General features: G+C 49.3%; 9 protein-coding genes across 9 annotated transcripts; 4 read left to right on the forward strand and 5 right to left on the reverse strand.

The window, feature by feature from the left end:
- Window positions 1-611: 611 nt before the first annotated feature.
- Window positions 612-2,416, reverse strand: CPAR01_00820 (uncharacterized protein; the record flags this gene model as incomplete). The annotated part of the gene is made up of 2 exons (XM_060485110.1): window positions 612-1,675; window positions 1,876-2,416. 2 exons carry the CDS (start codon window positions 2,414-2,416, stop codon window positions 612-614), a joined length of 1,605 nt encoding a protein of 534 aa, XP_060355967.1.
- A 2,084-nt stretch (window positions 2,417-4,500) lies between these two features.
- CPAR01_00821 (uncharacterized protein) lies at window positions 4,501-4,933 on the forward strand (the record flags this gene model as incomplete). The annotated part of the gene is made up of 2 exons (XM_060485111.1): window positions 4,501-4,664; window positions 4,726-4,933. 2 exons carry the CDS (start codon window positions 4,501-4,503, stop codon window positions 4,931-4,933), a joined length of 372 nt encoding a protein of 123 aa, XP_060355968.1.
- Window positions 4,934-6,219: 1,286 nt separating this feature from the next.
- Window positions 6,220-6,459, forward strand: CPAR01_00822 (uncharacterized protein; the record flags this gene model as incomplete). Its single annotated transcript, XM_060485112.1, has 1 exon — window positions 6,220-6,459. One exon carries the CDS (start codon window positions 6,220-6,222, stop codon window positions 6,457-6,459), a length of 240 nt encoding a protein of 79 aa, XP_060355969.1.
- Window positions 6,460-6,741: 282 nt separating this feature from the next.
- CPAR01_00823 (uncharacterized protein) lies at window positions 6,742-6,942 on the forward strand (the record flags this gene model as incomplete). Its single annotated transcript, XM_060485113.1, has 1 exon — window positions 6,742-6,942. One exon carries the CDS (start codon window positions 6,742-6,744, stop codon window positions 6,940-6,942), a length of 201 nt encoding a protein of 66 aa, XP_060355970.1.
- A 337-nt stretch (window positions 6,943-7,279) lies between these two features.
- CPAR01_00824 (uncharacterized protein) lies at window positions 7,280-8,861 on the reverse strand (the record flags this gene model as incomplete). Its single annotated transcript, XM_060485114.1, has 5 exons — window positions 7,280-7,321; window positions 7,376-7,698; window positions 7,865-7,961; window positions 8,019-8,470; window positions 8,591-8,861. The coding sequence occupies 5 exons, from the start codon at window positions 8,859-8,861 to the stop codon at window positions 7,280-7,282; spliced, it is 1,185 nt and encodes a 394-aa protein (XP_060355971.1).
- Window positions 8,862-10,576: 1,715 nt separating this feature from the next.
- On the reverse strand, window positions 10,577-12,599 carry CPAR01_00825 (cation transporter; the record flags this gene model as incomplete). Its single annotated transcript, XM_060485115.1, has 2 exons — window positions 10,577-11,277; window positions 11,333-12,599. 2 exons carry the CDS (start codon window positions 12,597-12,599, stop codon window positions 10,577-10,579), a joined length of 1,968 nt encoding a protein of 655 aa, XP_060355972.1.
- An 809-nt stretch (window positions 12,600-13,408) lies between these two features.
- CPAR01_00826 (uncharacterized protein) lies at window positions 13,409-14,572 on the reverse strand (the record flags this gene model as incomplete). The annotated part of the gene is made up of 1 exon (XM_060485116.1): window positions 13,409-14,572. One exon carries the CDS (start codon window positions 14,570-14,572, stop codon window positions 13,409-13,411), a length of 1,164 nt encoding a protein of 387 aa, XP_060355973.1.
- A 3,744-nt stretch (window positions 14,573-18,316) lies between these two features.
- On the forward strand, window positions 18,317-18,493 carry CPAR01_00827 (uncharacterized protein; the record flags this gene model as incomplete). Its single annotated transcript, XM_060485117.1, has 1 exon — window positions 18,317-18,493. The coding sequence occupies one exon, from the start codon at window positions 18,317-18,319 to the stop codon at window positions 18,491-18,493; it is 177 nt and encodes a 58-aa protein (XP_060355974.1).
- A 181-nt stretch (window positions 18,494-18,674) lies between these two features.
- CPAR01_00828 (uncharacterized protein) lies at window positions 18,675-18,935 on the reverse strand (the record flags this gene model as incomplete). Its single annotated transcript, XM_060485118.1, has 1 exon — window positions 18,675-18,935. The coding sequence occupies one exon, from the start codon at window positions 18,933-18,935 to the stop codon at window positions 18,675-18,677; it is 261 nt and encodes an 86-aa protein (XP_060355975.1).
- Between the last annotated feature and the right edge of the window lie 896 nt (window positions 18,936-19,831).

The raw sequence follows: 19,831 nt of genomic DNA on the forward strand, positions 1-19,831 counted from the left end.
TGGAGTCGGTGAGCCTCCAAGCTTATGTGAGCATGCCAGGGCGCTAGTAAGCAATAGTCTCGCAATACGATGCTTGGCGCAGCCAGAACTGGTGGGATTTCCACCCGGTGGACGAAGCCATCGGGGATGAAAGGGCGAGACATAACAACGCGTGATGTGATATGTATTCGTAATTGTGCGACAAGTAAAATCTTCATGCTTCATCGGGTATAGAATTGGAAAAGAAATTGAAACGGCACGTTTTCGTCAAACGAAGGTAGACAGGCTTTCAAGGCGCAAATTCATCCCGGACACATTTTACGTTTTGCAGTTTCCTCTTCAGGAAGGTGGCGATGCCAACCAACAGCATTTGATATTAGTTCACTGCGGGGGTGAACAGGAACCTGAAGTATTCAACGGCATTCATTCATAAGGTCCTTTAGATACATGTATTGGCTTGAAGATAAATCAGGTATCTCATGTAACTTGAAGCATTTTGAAAGGAAACAGGATAACATACGACAGACTACCTTGGTCAAGACTGTTGAATACGTAGACCTCCGATGTTATTACCACTAGAGCTTCGGAAGGCCAAAGAATACTGTTGTGACAGCGACACAATAACACGACTTCTAGGAACGCCTATTACGACCAGAGAATACTAGTTCACCACCACTTTCATCATCGCTACCACCGTTTGTCCCCTGAGCAGCGACACTACAAGTGTCTTCAACGTTGCTAGATACATGTATTCTTGTCGCGACAGAAGGGTAAACACGGGAGTGCATGTGAGACGAGATGGACAAGCCTCCGATGCGGGACGACAGGTCATCTAAGGTGACTGAGATGCCAGTAAGCGACTGACATGTCGGCATCGACGAGTACGTGTTAGAGTCGAATCTCTTCCTCACACATACTTTCTCCCTGAGTGCAGTGAGAGCGTCTTCGCGAACCTTAACCAAAACCGCATCAATCATTTTGTCTTTGTACCGTGAGGTTTCTCCCTCTACCAAAGCATCGGGAACAGCCCAGTTTCGGTATACGTTGCGGTGAGGTGAGCGAACTCTGACGCCGCTGCTGTGAGCAGCGAAATAGTACTCGCAAAGTCGACAGGTGGGCTTGCTGCAACCGATATATTTGTTGCCCTCGTAGAAAGGGATGGAGTGCATGTCCTCTGCAAACTGTTTGCGAAGCCAATCTAGAAGAAGGACCTCACTGTGCACAATCGGTCGGAAACCTCTGGGGTTGGATTTGCAGCACTGAGTCGCGATCAGCTCATCGAGCTTGCACACTTGGAGCTCGTCCGCGTATTGACTGTAAGTCTCAATCATCTCCGCATCTCCCGTCATTCGCGGTATTAAATCGTGCGCGGAGCGGACTGTTTGTCGCTGTAAAGGGTCGAGGCCGGCCTGGAATGCGTTCATCGGGTTGGGCAGTGGCCTGCTTGAGGGGATAAACTTGATCTTGATGCTGTCAATGTCGAAAAGCTCTGGGTGACGCCTTCGCGCCACGAAGATAGTCTGAGTCGCTCTCAGGTAAGAGACAAGGCGACCGATGAAATGTTGTAGTTCAGCCCAATGTGGTGATTCGTCAAACCTTCCCAGTTTCCCTCTGTCGACGATGGAATGATAGATCAGTGATTGTCGTAGATCTGCAGCTGCCCGGACAAGTGCCTCGTCGTCTTGCGAGGTTTTCTCTGCAAATGGTCGATTAGGTGGGCAGGATTCACCAAGACTCCGATTACGGAGAGTTTTTATCATTACCTGGAGGAGAGGTGTTTCTAGATGAGGTCATTGATCTGTCGGCCACGCTTTGAAGCCTCAGCAATGCTTGTTTGACCGTAATATCTCCAAGGGGTATTAGAACAGCAAGTCATCTTTGAAGTTAAAGACTCACCATGGACAGATCCACGCCTATCGCAATCTTTAATGCACTGTGTGAGCCCTTGGACCAGACCAATGCGGTAGCACTGGACTCGCTCATGATTGAAGGCCAAAATCTTTTCTAGTACGTAGGTGGCCGATTTCGAAGTGGCCTCTTCCATAAGAACTGATGAACTTGCACTTGTGTTACTCAAGTATTGGAAGAGATCCAGAAGAAATGTCTCTGCTTCCTTGATCTCTTTAGGAGATCTCTGGTTGGATGCAAAGGCATAGACCAAACAGTCAGGTAACTGGATGATGGCCACAGATGTGACAGTTTCGCCTCCACGTCGATTGTCACATATCTGCGCCAGCTTATTCATGAGGCATTCCTGGGTCATTCTATAATCATCTCCTGGTTCAGAAACATCGCTCGAAGCTTTGTTCGGCTGTTGTCCATTGCGCGAACAAGCCTGCATCAGACTTGAAAGCAGTATCAAGGCTTCGTAGAATCTGTTCAGCCTTTTGCAAAGCTCTAGACTGATGGGGTGATCCAGGCCGTCGGCCGTCACCATTTCTGTCAATTTGGTATCAGGTTAGTCGAAGCTTTCGCAAGAATTGGGATGACGATATCTCACTTCGCCCCGATCCCCTAGCAGGACTTCGCATCGTGGATTTCCCTTTGGCCATTGGAATTAAACTAAGAAAAGGAACCTGATCAATCCGAATAGTACGTTGCCAAGAGTGTAGGTACTTGGCAATACGTCAAGTGAGGAGCTGGCTATATGCGCTGTCCGCACTACTTGAACATGAACAACGCCTAAAATTCTTTCAAATTCGAGGGGATCTTGATTGTTTAAGCAAAGTGCGCAAGAGATCACACATGGCGCCCAAAGCATCATTCAGGACGCTCACAGCGGCCCGAGGAGGACAAACATCGCCGAATAAGCGCAAAACTTGACAAAGTAACAGTCGGAAAGAAAGTCCCGCGCGCATTTGCGCTAGTCGCCAACTCGCAACCTAGGTTGTTGGCCGTACCAACATATCCCACAGATTTGCTGACAGCCAGCTGTTCATTTTGCAGCCACACTCATTGATCAAAAGTCACTAGGGTGCAGCTGATTGCATAAAAAGTGGGAGGCCGCGGAGGCCAACAATCGAGCTTCTGAGCAATGATTGGCCCTAAGGTTCACATACCACATGTCGGGTCTTGCTGTTGAACCATGGTGTCATTCGAGCCAGGAGGAGCGACTGCTAATGCCCAAGGCTGGTAACATCCTTTGAGGCATATTGCAAGGCGTCCTGATGTCACCCCGAATATCTTCTGTGGGTTACTTATCTAGTTAGGCAGCAAACCGGTCGCCTGAATGTTCCAACAACTTTGAGGCCTCAGTAGAGCCTTCCACTTCATGCTAATTGGTCAACGTGATCGTGAGGATGGTTGGCCTCCCGCATCCTGACCTGCAACCGGCTGCAAGTACGTTAGTCCCATCTCATCGAGCCATCCGCATACGACAGGTTCACCGAATTCTTTCTCCACTAAGACGACGTGCTTTGGACGTATAGGCAACACTCTAGCCAATCTTGGCAGCATGCGCAAGTAGTGCCGCTTGGGTCGAACGTCGGGTGATGAATGATTCGCTGCTGGAGGGAACAGGTAACGAGCATGTCTAGAGAAGTTGGAAGAAAAAGAAAGAAGTGTAAAAGCCGAGTTCCTCTAATCAAGCTGTTCAAAATTACATAGATATTCGATCTCTGAAAGATGCAAATACTTTAAAAGGGGCCTCTATTTCTGGTCAAATCCACCACAGATGGCATTATCCACGCTTTCATGTTGAATTCGATGAGTTGAGCGCAGTCGTCTTTTCCTGGCATAGTAGTTCATGCACGCTATCCATCGCTATATTATCTCAACTTGTCTGAGAAGACTTGTAAGTATCGGAAGATAAATTTGTGATAGGAACTCTGTGAGTACTGACTGACACATTTTCACAACGTTTCTCTGAATTGGGTGTCAAACTCTTTGGTTCTGGTTGCGGATACATGTATTCATCGCTGTGGAACCGCGAAAACACTGCGGGAGGCCTTTGCTAATGACACCTCGTCAGCTTGAGTTCGATATTGTCCGCCGGGCAAAGATTGATCGTTTTGGTACCTTATTTTGGACTTTCTTTGGGGCACCCAGAGGTATGTAATCTTCGAGAAGTCAAGACACTGCTGCCGCGGTTGTTTAACCAAGTTTGCTCTAGGTCACGTACAGAGATACGAAAGAGAGAGCCTACAGAATCATCTGAGTACTGAATACTGCCCCGAAGACCCAAAATCAAGTTCAAATACTGTCATGCCTCGAGAGTCTCAACACAACGGAACCTCTCGGGTAACCCACGACTATTCTAGGGCCAATGAGCCATGGGGTTGGCCGCCCACCACTGGTGGTTACGTAAACGACGCCTACGCCCCTACTTCTGACGATCTCATCGACCCTTCACTGTTACCTCACACGCAAACGAGCTCGTTCAGCACCAATTATTACGCCGCGCAATCTGACTATCAGTCTCCTGGAGCCGCATCTCAAGCGCTCTAGGCGTTTCGGGGTGGATCTTCGCACGGGGTCAGTTCCCACCAGCTACCATCACAGGGACTAGACGTCTGGAACGATATGGACGCCGAAATGTACGCTCAGGAGGCGGTCCGGACCCCCCTGCATACCGCCGCCGCTCTGCCTCTTGAGTCTAATCCTCCACAACAACCGCATCAACTTCCTTTCGTTTGTACCGGGGACCCAAACTGTACTAGAAGCTATGAGAAGAAGTATGAGCTCAAGTAGGTTCATACACCTCACTGCTTTCATGCCTGTACGGTATCGCTGACATTAGATCTTCAGTCGCCACATGAGGAAGCATAGCAAGCCATGCGCTTGTACAGTCGAGAATTGCACTGCAAGATTTGCGGATAAGAAGGGTTTGGACCGACACAAGGCCACTCATGGCATTGGAAGGGATGAATTTGATTGTCCTGAGTGCACCGAAACATTCACAAGGGCCGATAACCTGTACCGCCATCGGCAAAAGCAACATCAATTCATGGGTTAAAGCGGCTTTGCTTTTGCTACGGATTCATTATTCAGGCAATGCGTTCGTATTGCTTTAAATATTTTGTTATAGTGCGCGTTCATAAATTTGATATGTTGACTATGACGTTGCTACCTGAAACTCGCCTTGAATATTTTCAGCTCTCCCAAGCCATTTTATGAATATTCTGGATGCTGGTAATGAGGCAATATAAATATTCACATTGAGATATTTTCCCAAACTTCGTGAAATCTCGATACCCCTATGTAATCCATTCTTTCACATTAGATTTCAAGTTCTGATCCCGTTGCGCGTTCAGGACATAGTCAGCCCGGTCAGAATGATGCTGTTCTCTCTGCTTGAGTAGCTCCCACTTGACGTCCTCACCCACCAGCAAACCCGTCTTGAAGTTAATAAAAAGCATACTTTGTTTAACTTCATTTAGAAGGACACCTATACCATTGATCGGGTTCAAAAATGGCTTCCAGTCAATGAACTGACAAGTCAGTCGCACTGGATTCAACTTGGATGCACCCTAAACCGCCCCCCTTCCGCGCAAGGCTTGCTCTAATTGGCTGACATTCATGCACATTTCTCAAGCTAATGCGGGAGGCCAACTTCAAGGCTTTCTAAGCTAGCCTAACAGAAAGAGGCAGATGACAATAACTATGCGCGTTCGTGCTGCAGCGACCAATGGTTGGCCGAGCGTCCTTGTGGGACTTTATTTCCTTGCCTTCACGAAACAGGCTGACAACACCATCAATAGCGACCTCACTAAGTATTGAAGGAGACTACGAGTGATCCCAAATCCCCAATATTGATTATGCTGGAAGGTCTATCAGTGCATGGCATCACTCCAGCAATAAGCGAGGAGCAAACGATACACAACAGCTTGTGAGGACAGATCTGACACGTACTGACTGCGGGACGCAAGAGGAAACGGGGACTTCATTGGAAAGACTGCTGTATTGCGCACATATAAATCCGGATTCCCTGGATTTTTGGGGCTTTGCTATCTTCACCAATACCTCACATACCGTTTTCCCAAATCACTTGTGCATCATTGGACTAGTATGTATCACCACCCTATAATTTCAGCTACTGCGGGGGGCCTTTCTCACGAGTGACCATTGACTCAACCCAGAAAACCGAAGGAATAGACACGAAATCATCTGTTCACCAACGGCATTACTGCCCTGACCTAAGCTGTCGCCAAATCAGGCCGTGGACGTATGTACCCTCGCCCATCCTGAACCGAGGGCTCTACTGATCCCCATATGTGTGCAACAGGACTTGTGTTCGTCAAAATGCAGCGCGTGGATATTGATGATGGCGAGACAGAGGACATTTTCTATTCTTTGAACACAGCATGGCAGTTGCAGGCTGTCTCTGAGGACGACCAACACTTGTACGAATTTGGTTTGGCATCTCATGGCGCACTCGGCCTCCCCAATACTTTCCACAGGCCTGCCCTGACTAACCAAGCTCATCACCTCGCCTCTCTTGGCCATACATGTACTTCTGGAAACACATCTTCAGGGCTCTAGGCTCCTGAGGGTGGATTGCCGCCATGGGGAAACCTCCCATTTGGTGAGCGGCAATCGCAGGTTCCGGTGGGTTTAGGTATGACTGATGAAGAGGCAACGGCCCGGGCTGCTCAAGTGGCATATGAGATCCAACATGTGTGCGAGCCTTGTGGAGAGGTATTCGAACAACCTGGGGATCTTACGTGAGTGATCCACATGGGCCCCAACAGTCCAGGAAATGTAATAACTTAATTCAGGAGACACCGAGACAAACACCTGAGGCCTTATCAATGTCTTTTCCCCATGCCCAGGGCATTTCCAACACTGTGTCCAGAGAGATTCGCTGCCCCGAAAGATCTAGAACGACATAGAGACGCCTTGCACAAGAAAAGGGAAAATCCGAAGAAGCACACGTGTACCAACTGCGGTGAGGGATTTACAAGAGATGATAATCTCGTCCGCCACAAGAATGAGACTTGCAAATTTCGGGAGAAAAGGAGATGATAAGTAAGAGAGAACTTTCTACTTAGATATGGAGCATTTCAGATAGCCATGTCATTTTTGGCCGTTAGACCAGTGTCGTTGGACGGGGGGACAGGATGAATGCAAGTATTGAATAAATCATCCTTGGTGTAAGTCTGAGAGTGGCCGGTGAATGTGTTCTACCCCAGATAAGATATTTTTCGCGTAGATTGAAAGCGATACATTAGCAAAGAATGTATAAATGATCTATTACGTCGTCTAAGAAGAACATCAGCTAGAAGGACTAATTTACATCACAGAATAATCGATGAATGACCAAAATCGACGCGCCCTGATGCTCAGCTGTAATAAATCTCGCTCACCAGCGGCCAAAGAATGTGCGGCTCCTTGAAGCCCTGATCTGATCCCTCGGAGATTAGCTGCTGAACCAAATTATGGGATGTGAGCGACTTGCCGTTGCAGGCGGTGGAAGGACGTGTATGCTGGGATGAGCGTTTTGCATGGCTATAATCCGAGTGCCGGCTTCCATCTGTGAAGGGCTAGGCGGAATGATTGGTCGCGCGGAGTCCATTGCCCAACGGACTCCTGATGTCACTGGTCTAGACATCTGCCAATCTTTCAACGCTGTACATATCTTCTGCAAAATTTTGGGGCTTGCAAAGGCGAAGATTGAGCCCCAGAACGCTCCCACAACCGGTCCCACAAGGGGCGTTACAATTGTTGACATCAGAGATGTAATTTCTGAACGAGTCCAGCCCTCACCTGCACGCTTTTCACCTAAGGAGTGAGTTAGCACAGTCTATCTTGATTGCACGACTCTAGGCGGGAAACAAAGACGGCTTATTTGAATACGCATAGCAGCATGATCATAACGGGAATATGAAAGGGGTCAAACATCAAGTTCCCAGTTAGAGATGGAAAGGAAGTTAAGCAGGCCACTCACCAGTAGCTTCTTGTGTTGTATTGGACTTGCACAACTCGAGAAAGACATCTCTTCGATGCAGGTCCGAAAGGGATGAGTCTCCAGGACTATCATCCTGCTTCAAAAGTTAACATCTTGTTCATAATGGCAGCGTTCCACTAATTTGAATACTTACCAGTTGAAAAGGTATATGATGGTTCACAAATAGAAACAGTACCATGATTGACGCTCCATGAGTGGTCCCAGTTTTCTTTTGCTGGCACATGTCGCCCAAAACCACCAAAATTTGGATGATTTTGAAATTCCAAAGAGAATTGTCATTATCAAAGACCGCGATCCATATAGCTGAAGCGTAATAGAACCCCGTTTGAGTATCGATCCGGGTTCTATCGCTGCCTTTTGACTTTCGAAAACCGTTCCGAAACTCCGTGATCATATCGATACACAACATCAAGGTAGTTACTCGGCGAATCGTTGATGACAAGGTTAGGACGTGGCCATCGAGAACAACGATAAGACAGATCACGGCCCTCACTACTGCAGAAACAGTGTTATCCAACTGTCGATGGGCAAGGATTGTTCGAGGTATTTCCATCGAGTTCTGCTCTGAAACGGTAGTACTGGGTCCTGGAGTTAAGACTATGTTAGAGTTCGGTCCATTTAAGCCAAAAGCATCTGTAAATTCTATCTTCATAGAAGAAGAATTCTGGAGTGAGCTAAAACTTTGAAGACGAGCACAAGACTTACGATATTCTCGAATGATGACCGCTGCAGGTATATGCGTGGTAATTCTATTCCGAATGATGGAGTCCACTTGTTTTCGATATAGAGGTTCAATTGAGAACTTGATAGGTGGAGAATCAACTCTAACTACTAAAGCGGAGTTGAGAGTATTTATTACTGTTTCCAATATTAAGACAACTTGGCAATGTAAGGTAAGGTAATTGAGCCTCCAAACACCACCGTCTGCACAGTATTCAAGCCAGTGCGCAAGCAACAGAGACAACAGAAAATCCATTTCGATTTCTTTCAGAAACTTTTTGCTTTGTCCGAGCTTATGTTCCTGAGGGAGGTGGGCTGATTGAGTAGTAACCTTATGCCAAGCCACTCTCCTCCTAGTGTCCCCTCTGTCTAACCAGTCCGCCTTTGCATCAAACGTGAGGCACCTTAAGACATTGGCCTCCACATCTATTGACCTCTAGCCAATTATGAGCCTTGTGCCTTTGAAAACAGTAGTGTCCAGCTGAATGGTGTAACGTCGAAAACGGACTGACCGCTGTTCTCGGGAAGCGCTCTGTTTCTCATTGGTCCATGGCATAGCTTGTCTTGATTCAGAGGCGCATTTTCTGAGTGGGTGCCTATCATGAGTTTCTTTGATAACCATGAGGAGCAAGTAACGTAGCTTTTTCTTGCGTACGCATGCCAGTATACTGCTAAGATGATAGACGCATTTAACGCGACTAAGGCCAATAGCCTGCCCAGCCTGATGTCCATTCACAGTAGTGAGAATGATAGTAGCTTGCGACAGTTACAGTCTATTAGAAACGTATAGCGTCGCGTGTCAATCTTCTCTCTCATGCTTAAGAAGCTTAATCCTTGAGGTTTTGGTTGTTTCTACATCAAACCATGACCCCTATGGTTATATTCGTGGAAGCTACTTATGTGCCAACTTCGCACTGAAAAACGTAGGTTTGGCGAAATCTCGAAGAAGGAGAAGGAAGCTTCTCACTACGACAAGCAAGTCACACAAGCTATATGATCTGATCGCCTCGGGCAGGTTTTGATAGTTGTGTCGCAGTGTGGAAGTTCTTTCATCCCATACCTTAGTCTCTATTCTACGTTCTTGGGTCTGCTTTTCAGACCAGAAAGACCTAAACTTGAGGACTCACGTGGCGTTCAAGGCGTCACAGCCACCGCGTGAGCCAACATCGCTGGTCAGAGCCGTTTGACCGGTACGAAAACGGGGGCGCTGACGAGTGCCGCCCGAGGGGATCATTAGCGTGCCAACATCCCGATGATACATCTTAGGCAGCAACTTATACCTATGTCCATTAAAATGCATTGAGTTCTCTGACTTTTATTATTTGGTTGGCTGATGGCAGGTCTCAAAGAAACAGTTTGACAGAGGCGTCCCAAGTCAACGGCTCTACCCAGTACATCTCAAAGATCTCCTTGTGAGTCGAGGTTGTTCTTTTTCGGGCCACCTTTCCTTCCTAGACAGTTATCTCAGCTGTGTCTTGGTGATGATCATGTGGCTGCGACATTACGTCTTTGCTTAACCGTTCCCAGCATGCATGGGCTCTGTGGCGTCGTACATCCCGAAGTGTTTCACTCCGGTAGCCCCTCGTGTATCCCTCCAACTTCAAGGGAAATGCGACCGTGGAGACTCGGACTGATTCACGCAAAGTTGAGGTGAAAGGCAATTGGGGATTCCTTAGAATCGGTACTTAGGAGACGTGAGTAGTCGTGTACATTCACCCGGCCTTTAGAAGTACTGTAAATAAACGGCTCATGACTATGTGCTTCGCCCTAAAGTTTCATAGAATTACGGCCTTAAAAATATTCGAAACACTGTAGCAAAGGTTCGTTTGCAAGTTTGAATGTACAAGTACGCCCGCGCAAGGCTGACAGGGATAAAGGTCTGGTCCTTTCGACGGACTCTCCGATTCTTTACTATTCCTCTGCAAATAAAGTATGCGTGTAACATGTATAGCTTTTCCATTTTGCAGCCTTTCACGCCACTCCATGCCTGTTCCTAGCCCCTCTCAGTCTCCAATCTTCCTCTTCCTCCTCCAACAGCCTCTGTCCAGGCAATCGCACAGCCCTGTCCAGGGCCACAGGTAAACCTCGATGACGCCCTCTCAACATAACGAGACATAAGACTAGTTTGCTCCCGGGATTCCATCCTCCAGAGAAACTCATGGCATCTTTAGGAAGCCCAACAGATATACCAACACAGCCGTACCCAGAAACCACTTCAAATATGACATTAAAAACCGAAAAGTGCACCGGATCTTCCAGAAAGTGTGACGTTTCTATAGTTACGATGATGAGGACAGCCAGTGCGAGAAGCCACAGATCGTGTGCTAGTTGACCACGGATTTGCTGGTTCACGAAACTCATTCGAGTTTCAAATCCGCTGCCTCTCTTCTCGGCTTTTGCAGCACCAACACCAGCAAAGCTTAGATTCTCGCGTAGAAAGTGTGTAAAAATACCGGTACTGCTTGGATCCTTTTTCGCGCCCGGGTGGGAAGAGACTGGAGATGGCTCATCGTCGTCGTAAATTCCTAGAGACCGCTCTTCGTAGACGTTGGAGTGCCGCATAGTGATCACCACAGGATACACGGAGATGTACATCATGATCACATACAGTACCTGCAGCCCTGGATAGGCTGAGGCTATTGGGATGACGTAGAAACCTCCAGAGCGGACAGCTACGACTCAGTCAGTAGTTGTCTTTTTCGTAGAGGATGAGAAAGGGGGACATACCTAGAGCTTGGAATAAGCCGTCCAGCACTCTAGCTCCGGCAGGAATAGCTTCAATAACCGGGTTACCGATATTGAGAACCTCAAATGCCATCCAGTCAATGCCATTCGTCATGAGGACCATGAATAAAAGCCACCACGTCGGTCGCGATGGGAAAAGATTGGTGTAAACTCGACGCGGGTACTTCAGGATGAACTCCAATGTGCTCTTCAGCTCGGCCAACTTTTCCTTGGCGGTCGTTGCACGAAGTGTTTTCAACGCTGCCCAGAAGATGAGTCTCAGAAACAGCGGATATGCCGTGTTGCCCGCGAGGATGAGTAAGCCCATGGTTATGAGCACGAAATATGCCTGCTGGAATGGCACTACGTTGGCATCCAGCAATGACATCCCCGAGTTATTAAATGCTGAGACGGCGAAGAATATGCCGGCCCACCACGGGTTCGCACCATTAGATGTTGCGACTGCCGGCATATTGTTCGCAATCCAGGCTCCGAGAGCAAGACTTCCTAGTAGTTGCCAGAGCACCGAATACAGTGGGACCACGATGGACAAGAGGTGAAGGGCCCGGTATTCAAGGCCTCCCAGACGGGAGCGTTCGGGCCCCGTTAGGGAGTGGAACTGGGAGTTGCGGCCCTCCTTGGAGGCGCTGAGAAAGGATAGCCAAGGTCGAGTAGGTGTCTTGTCTGAGAGGGTCGAAGGTGTTGAACGGCGGGTGATATTTCCAGTGGTTTCGATAGTAATGATATTACCCACGGTTCGAGGTTGAGATGATGTATCTACATCAATCAAGCCGGTGTCACTTGCAGCTCCTTTCTCCTGAGCCGCAGCAACACTGTTATTGGAGGCTGGCAGGCCCCCATCATGCCGGCTTTCTTCTTTCTGGGCACGAGCGACCACCCGCAAGCTCTTTTCAAAGACATGCTTCCTCGCCACGACCGTCCATATCGATACCCAAACAGAACTGCCGATAATGATAAGCAGCCATAGCATTACCTGTTGCCACACAGTCATCTCGCTGAGGTTGACCGTGTTGAGTCCGGCTTCCGTCATGGCAGAGATGACGAGAAAAAGCGAGTCGACATAGCTGATGCTGCCGTGTGGATTTGACGAGGCGTAGAAGATTGCCGATGCGAGGAGCGTCGTGCCGATAAAGTATGCATAATGCAGTGTTATGAAGTTGAGAGGTGGTAAAAGTGCTCGGAGCCCGCTCTTGGATGAGTTTTCTTCATCTTGGTAGCGTTGACAAGAATTCGTCGCAGATTGTGGCATTGTGAGTGTTGACATCTCAACCAGGAGGTCGTCGATACCCTTGGACGCCGAGCCGGCAAATAGATTAGACTTTCCAAATCGCGATTGCCAAGTTCAGTAGATCTGCGCAGCCAAGGCCGACTTGGTTTTGCTGTCGTCAACGCTTAATTACCTTTCCCTTGGCCACTTCCCGAGAGGAAACAGTGGAAAAATTCGCACAAGACGCCTGTCAAACACTTTGCCGTCAACACAACATTTGGAACCTTTCAACCTTTTCACAGCTCACAAATTGTCGGTGAGAGGGGGTCAGGGGTGGGTAAGAGCCACTTGACCAAGCCGAGTCATTCGTCAAAGGAGACAACAAAATTTTGCGCTAAAGGGGCACCGTCTGCAGAGCCGGTGCTTCTTCATCTCGCTTGGCACGTGGACCCGTTGGAGCTTAATCTCACCGAGCTTCACCGACGATTTTAGAGTCCAGAGAGCGCTCTTCAGCCAACAACTTACATAAGGTAGGCCAAGATATATGGGCTTAAGGAGTAAACGAGAAGCATCAAGTTGCTTCACAGAAAGTATGTCGCATCGAGTACATTTCATGAGGTGGAACACTAGTTCGGGCAAGCCAATTTATTCAAACATCCTACTCGTGAACACCCAGCTACCATGTCCAAAGACAGCCAAACTCAGCCATGTGAAACCAAGCTCCAGAGTCCCTTTTGTCGTAAGATACATATGCCATGCTCCTCGGTATTTTTAGACCGGTATGAAAATTATAGAGACAAAAGAAAACAAATCCCTTGAGGACTCCTCCAGTCCGCCAGCTACCTCTCCGCTTAGAATCCGAGGAGACCGTTGAAGGTGGTAGCAACAGCTGCGCTCTTGTCACCGGAGGCCAGAATCTGAGCCTTGGCGTCCAGGCACTGGGTCTTGGCAGCATCGTTGGCCTCGCAGACGTTAGTGAGCTGATCGCAGACGCGGTTGATGATGATGTTGGGGTTGAGGGCATCCTGTTGACCCTGGGCAACGAGAGCGTCGGTAGGCAGGAAGGTTCCCTCGTCAGCCTTGCGGCCAGCACGGCCAAGCTGGAAGTCAATAGTGGGAGTGCACTTTCCGAAGTCAGCGGCACCGGTGGCAGCTCCACCATTGTTGGCGTTGCCGGCGTTTCCAGTGTTGGCATTGCCGTTGTTGGCATTGTTGTTGCCGGCGTTCTGGTTCTGGTTGTTGTTCTGGTTGTTGTTGTTGTTCGCGGTGCCAGTGTTAGCGTTACCGGTGTTGTTGCTCGCACCGGCGTTTCCGCTGGCGGCACCGCCACAGGAGCTTCCAGCGTTGGCATTTCCGGTGTTGGCATTGGCATTGCCGGCATTATTGTTGTTGTTGTTGTTCTTGTTGCCGTTGTTCTGGTTGTTGTTGGCGTTACCAGTGTTGGCATTGCCATTGTTGGCATTGCCATTGTTGTTGCCGGCGTTGGCATTGCCTCCGGCAGCAGCACCACCAGCGGCCTGGCCCTTGATGGTGAAGTTGGAGAAGCCCTGAGCCTGCATCACCTCTGCGACAGACAGACCAGTGGCATCAAAGGGGGTCTTCAGAGAAGTTGCCGAGTTGGCGTTCTCGGCATCGGATCCGGTGACGGCCGGGTCGACGAGGGGCACGATGCCACGGAGGGCCTCGGTAGCGGGGAGAGAGGCATCGCCGCAGATGCTGGGGACGCTGACGACGAAGGGGTTGAAGTTCTGCTCGGCGGCAACGACACCCTTGGCAGCCTCGAGAACATCGGCGCCGGTACCGAGGGCGGCAATCTTGTCGGCGAGAGTCAGCTTGTCGCAGGGGTCGGCGGCGGCGAGGAGAACGCCCGGGATACCTCCGGCGAGGGTGGCAGCTTCACCGGGGTTGCCAGCCTGCAGAGAAGAGACGGCTTGAACGGGGACCTGCTCCTGACCGAAGCGGGCTTCGACAGCGGCCAGAACGGCGGAGATGAGAAGGATCTTGGAGTAAGACATGTTTGCTGATTTAAAGGCTGTGAAGGGTTGATTGAAGCAACGTTTACTGAGTGTCGAAGAATCGAACGGGGTTTAGAAGTTAAAAGTTGAAAAAGATTGTAATAGACCGGCTAGCGGTGTGTAGTTGGATCAAGACAAGAAAGAGTGTCGAGAACGTAAAAAAGTTCACAGAACTGAAAGATTGAAGAGTAGAGAAGGATGCTTGTTGGTTGCTGGATGAGGAGGAAAGGAAAGAGAGTTGGGATGACAGGTGGGATCATCACTATTATATAGATCTGAGTGTGTCTGATGTCAGATCAGTCGTTTCCATTATCTCACGGCTCTTTTGCTGCGCGCATAGGCAAGAATGGGGCAAGACGAGACAGTCTGCGACGATGACAACCCATGACGGGCTTCTTCCCATCCCTTCTAGATGCCGTTCCCGCTTTCTCTCACACATGGGATCGTAACCGAGAAGGCAAGCCTGCTCTGCCTGCTTTCTGTCTTGCTCAGCCATCAGTAAACGCCGCCTCGTGGAAGAGTGTGTCTAGGTCGAGGTCGCAACGTGCCGCAAAGTACTACTCATGGCCCCGACCACCCCCTTAGCGACGATCATACTAGAATAATGGGATGAAATAGCCATGGTGCGGCAAGGACGTCACGGCCATCACTGTGGCCCAAGTCGTCCGCGTGCTACAAAGTGTCGTCCCAACTGGCCTCACACGCACAGTTTGTCTCATGTCGCCTGGATCGAGGATTCACTCAGGGAGCATGGGGGTTCGGATGGCCGCCTCCGTCCAGTCTCTTCTGTTCGGGAACACGGCCGAATTGACAGGGAGGTGCCCTGCTGCCAACTCATGGTTGCTTCGGATTCTGCATGCGCCCAACCGGCCTTCTTGAAGGGATTGCGGTGACCGCAAGTGGTTCAGGCCAGGGCGATGACGGCTTGAAGCGAGAGAGTTAAGTTAGAGCCCCTGGTTAAAAAGCAGCTAAAATGACGAAAGAAGAATGGTTTGAATGGGGAGAAAATCCAACAGCATGGATCATCTGGAGGCGAAGGGATTCGAAGAAAGGGGTCTCTGCGCAACAGTGATGTGCCAGAGGACCATTCAGGGATTAGCGTCCCCCAACGTTCCCCTAACGTCCCCCGGGCCGAGCGCATCACATCCCTGTAGCTTTCCAATCTTTCTTTGCTTTCGGGGCTGAAGCGATGAGGAAGACGAGGGAAGAAGTCTTCTCCAGCACCCTAAAACCCCCCCGGCACGCTTTAAAACGCGGCATCGTGAGATAGAATCCACCATCATGGGGCCTCCACTTGGAAGCGGCATGAGGTTGACTTGGGCACCCGGCAATTGTCCACCATTCAGATCCTTTCTGTCTAGCTTGTTCCCCCAGCTTCGGCTACCACGAGAGAGGGGCTTGCGACATGATGCTCTCGGGGTTTTAGGGACTGTATCCTGTGAGAGGGGAACGGGACGACAGTGAGCTGGTTTCGAGGGCTCTGCGACGCTCAAGAGTTGTGCTGGGTTGATGATGCTGACGCGCGAGAGAGCCAGGACTTTGGGCGATGGGACGACGTTGAGTCTTTTCTCAAGTGCCATCCGATGGCAAGCTCAACCTCATCCTACGGCACAGAGCTGTCAGAGCATGCGGTGCACCAGTGCGAAAAAGAATGGTGCTGGGTTGCATTGCCTCGTACGAGTCGTAGCATTAAGCTCGTCAGGCACCGAGGGTGGCTACTGGGAGGCTGAGAGTTTGAAATGCTCAAGCGCTTTTGTGTGTCACACATGGCCCAGTGGCAGTCATTTAATTAAAAAGTAATCTATCGCCAGTGCTTGTATTGTGGGCGGGAGTTAGTCCTCCCGGTCGAAAAGTCCGATAAATTAACTGAACCCGTGGCTCTGGTCCTCACATATCCTCCCCAGATCATCCAGTCCCGAAAGATTTAGAGCTTGTCCTTTAGACATGTCAGTTTCCCCGTAAATGATGTTCAATGGGATGAAAAGTATGTTGCAAATTCACTGTAACGAGAAACATCTCGTTGATCTGCGGCTTGACGAAATCTGATCCGAATTACTCATCAATCATTATGTGTTTTTGCTTGCTCATAGCGTCTTCCCTTGTCGTCGATCCAGATTGACTTTCTATGCTCAGTGGCAGCTGTCAGTCTCACTTGGCTCTTGCATCATACCCATTGCCTCTGCTCCCAGTCTCGCTCTTTATTTCCTCTTCATTCCTGGCTCTCTAGCCACTGCACGCCCAGCGACGCTCGGGCTAGAGATCAACACAACTCACATGGGTGCCACCGTAGAATGCGACGCGAGACCTGGCAAGCTAACTGAACCCCGGACCGGCGACGTTCGCTTCGGAAGCGCCTATTTCTCGATTCCTCCCTCCCCCCTTCGACTTCGGCAAAAGACTTGCCGTAGCCCTGGCTGAATTGCATTGGTTCTCTAGCCTACCAAGAACAGCAGGTCAGTGGTTGACCGCCATTGACAACGTCCAGTCCAGCCACAAAAAGTCAGGGTCTGTCAGGGATCTGTGCCATCCTTGGGCCCGCAGTCCATCCCATTTGGGTAATCCCAGATTTCGAGATCGCATCGATCAAACAGCCTCATCAGGGGTTCCTGAGACGACTCCAAAACCTTATGGGTCTCGACCCGGTCCAACCAAACAACAACACTGAAAAACTTGCCTTTTCGGGCTTGTCAGCCCTTTTGACCGAGCAATACGTGCCGTCCATCTCTTACAAAGGAGCTAACCAGCTGGTCATTTTTTCTCCTCTGATGAGAACATCCCAGGCTTGGTTCCCAACGTAGTCAAGACGCTTCACTTGCCAGCTTTCGGTTCGAGGCCCGCCAAGCCGAGGCAGGGCGAAATTCTCTTTTTTCAGCTTCTGTGCCAAGAAGTTGTGTTTGATCTGTGCTTCTCTCCAGTCTTTTCCCAAATTCTGTTTATTTTTGAGATGACTACATCAATAATCTGCTGCAACTCCTGTGATCTTGGAATAGATTCAAGCCGTCTTGGCTGGAACGAATCACAGAAATGGCGTACCACGAGCCAACGATACATCCTCTGCCAGAGTTGAAGTCAACCTAACACAAGTTAAACAACAATAGGTTTTAGATCTTCAGTGAGCCATACGTCTGCCTATTGTATCCCTGTCATCGTCCTACCGAAATTGCTTAGATTTCTCGACGCTCTAAGACGCGGCTGGCGACAGACGGCCAGATCTCGGAGGCTTCCGTCCATGCACACGACATCTGGCCTCGGCGAAGGGTCGGGAACCGTATTAAGGAGATCTCCCTCGTCTTTGACTCAGCCTGCTATCGAGTCAGGCAACTTACAAGTCCTTCCACCTCGTCTTCCTCATCCTCTACTCATCGCATGACATGATCTCCTCAAGCCTCCCCAGCCCCGAGGCTCGCCGGACTTCCGAACAGAGCTGATTCATTCAGATCCGTCTCATGTCTGATTTTCTGCTCGTCTGAAGTCTAGATTCCTTCCGTCGGTCTGTCGCTTTCTTAGATCCTTCTATTAATTACGCTCTTCTTCCCCTCCCGAGACCTAGGGAGAATCATATCTGCCGTCGCTGCAATAGCCGCTCCCTGGTTCCGTCTGAAGCTCTAATGTCTAGAGCCGGAGCCCCATCTCACGGCATTACGTGCTCGCTTTCTCGGCGCATTGTGCTCCCACCCACTTACATTTCGGCCTGGTTCTCATCCGATCTTTGGGAATGGGAGGGTATGGAGGTTTTTGACTCTCATGCCGGCATTACGTGTCAAGAGAAATGACTTCCTCTCTCCGAGATCAAAGTTCGGTATGTCGGATTTCGTCCACTTCCCCCAATGTGGCATAAAGCCATGCTTCACTTTCTTTCAATTCAGTCCCGAGATTCTTTCATCGACCGATTGCACTCAACTCCTTTCTCCCGTGTCATGATTCTTGGTGCAGGCATTCGAGAAGAGTTTTGACTTGGCCTGCGGGCAATTCTTGAGTGTATCTCAACTACTCGACCTCTAGTGTTATTTAGTCGCCGGGACCACCTCTGCTACTCAATAATCAAGATCTTCTCTGTCAGCTCATTTAATTTCAGCTGCTGATGGAGAGTTAAGTACGTTTCTTATATATGTTCAATTGAGTTTAGACTCTCCTCGTTTCCCTCAATAGAATGCTTTTCCTTGCCCTGTGTTGTCACATTTATTTTCGGCAAGAAAAAGGTAAGCTGAGTTACTTTACGTGCATTTCGTATAAGCGCTGAGGAGACGTCAGCAAGGTATGCCTCGTCCCACTTCAGAGTGATGCTGACCCTGCGGATACGCGATATGTTTTTCTTCCATAGGTCCTGAAGTCTCAATGGCGTCCGTGACCGGCTCAGTCTCATATCGGGTTGTTAAGGTTGGCTAGGGAGAACCAGGTTGACGGCTCAAATTGGAGGTCGTTCTTGGCAAAGAATGTCCATGACTTCGTTTCGTATTGTTCCCTATGTTACGAGAAGAGTTGGTCTCAGACAGAGGCAAGTTTCTGCTGTCTTTGAACAAACGCCACTGACCACCCTTTTCCAGTGAGGCTCGCTGTAGATGTAACTGAGGTTAACCCAGAGCATATTTTGTAGAGGACCCGTGTCTGAGTACTCATAGATCATGTCGCGCAACTCTCTGAGAAGGCGAAGAAGTGCTGGGAATCGGGCCTCTGAAGTTGGTGAAGTTGGCGGACTTGGTGTGGTTGGCTTGGGATACTGTTCATAGCTCCGAACCACGCGTTTTACGCGAAGTCTTGATTCGTTATATGCCATAGTAAAGTCATGTTTCTCTTGAGGCTGTGACAGAGTCGAGCTTTTGGCCGGTCTTCGCTAAACGTAGTGTCTCGACTCTCAAGTGCCTCTTCTGGGTTGAGTTTAGGAACTTCTCATAGAAAATGAAATATCTTGCGAGGTGTCGAGTGTTCCACACAAAGTCGCGATTGAGTTTCCCCAGCTTGCTCTTGTAGCAACATTGTGTTCACAAAATAAAGGCTGTTATCTCTTGCCGAACACAAAATGAATGAACCTATTTGAGAAGTCATTGTGCGGTAATTCAGGTTAGAGAACAATGCTCACAAGGAGTTTCATATCCTCAGACTACTTAACTTACCTCAGACTACATGTGTGCCCTCACAGCTCTATCGAGTCTTTTGAAGGCCCAGCAACCTTATTAGTAACAATAAAAGCGAGTCATCCTTGAGAATGGTCGCAATGCCGCGAACTTTGGGGACTAGGCACCAATTGAGCTCCTAAATCTC

This window comes from Colletotrichum paranaense, assembly GCF_030867605.1.
Source record: "Colletotrichum paranaense strain IMI 384185 chromosome Unknown Scaffold_1.1, whole genome shotgun sequence".
Taxonomy (NCBI): Eukaryota; Fungi; Ascomycota; class Sordariomycetes; order Glomerellales; family Glomerellaceae; genus Colletotrichum; species Colletotrichum paranaense.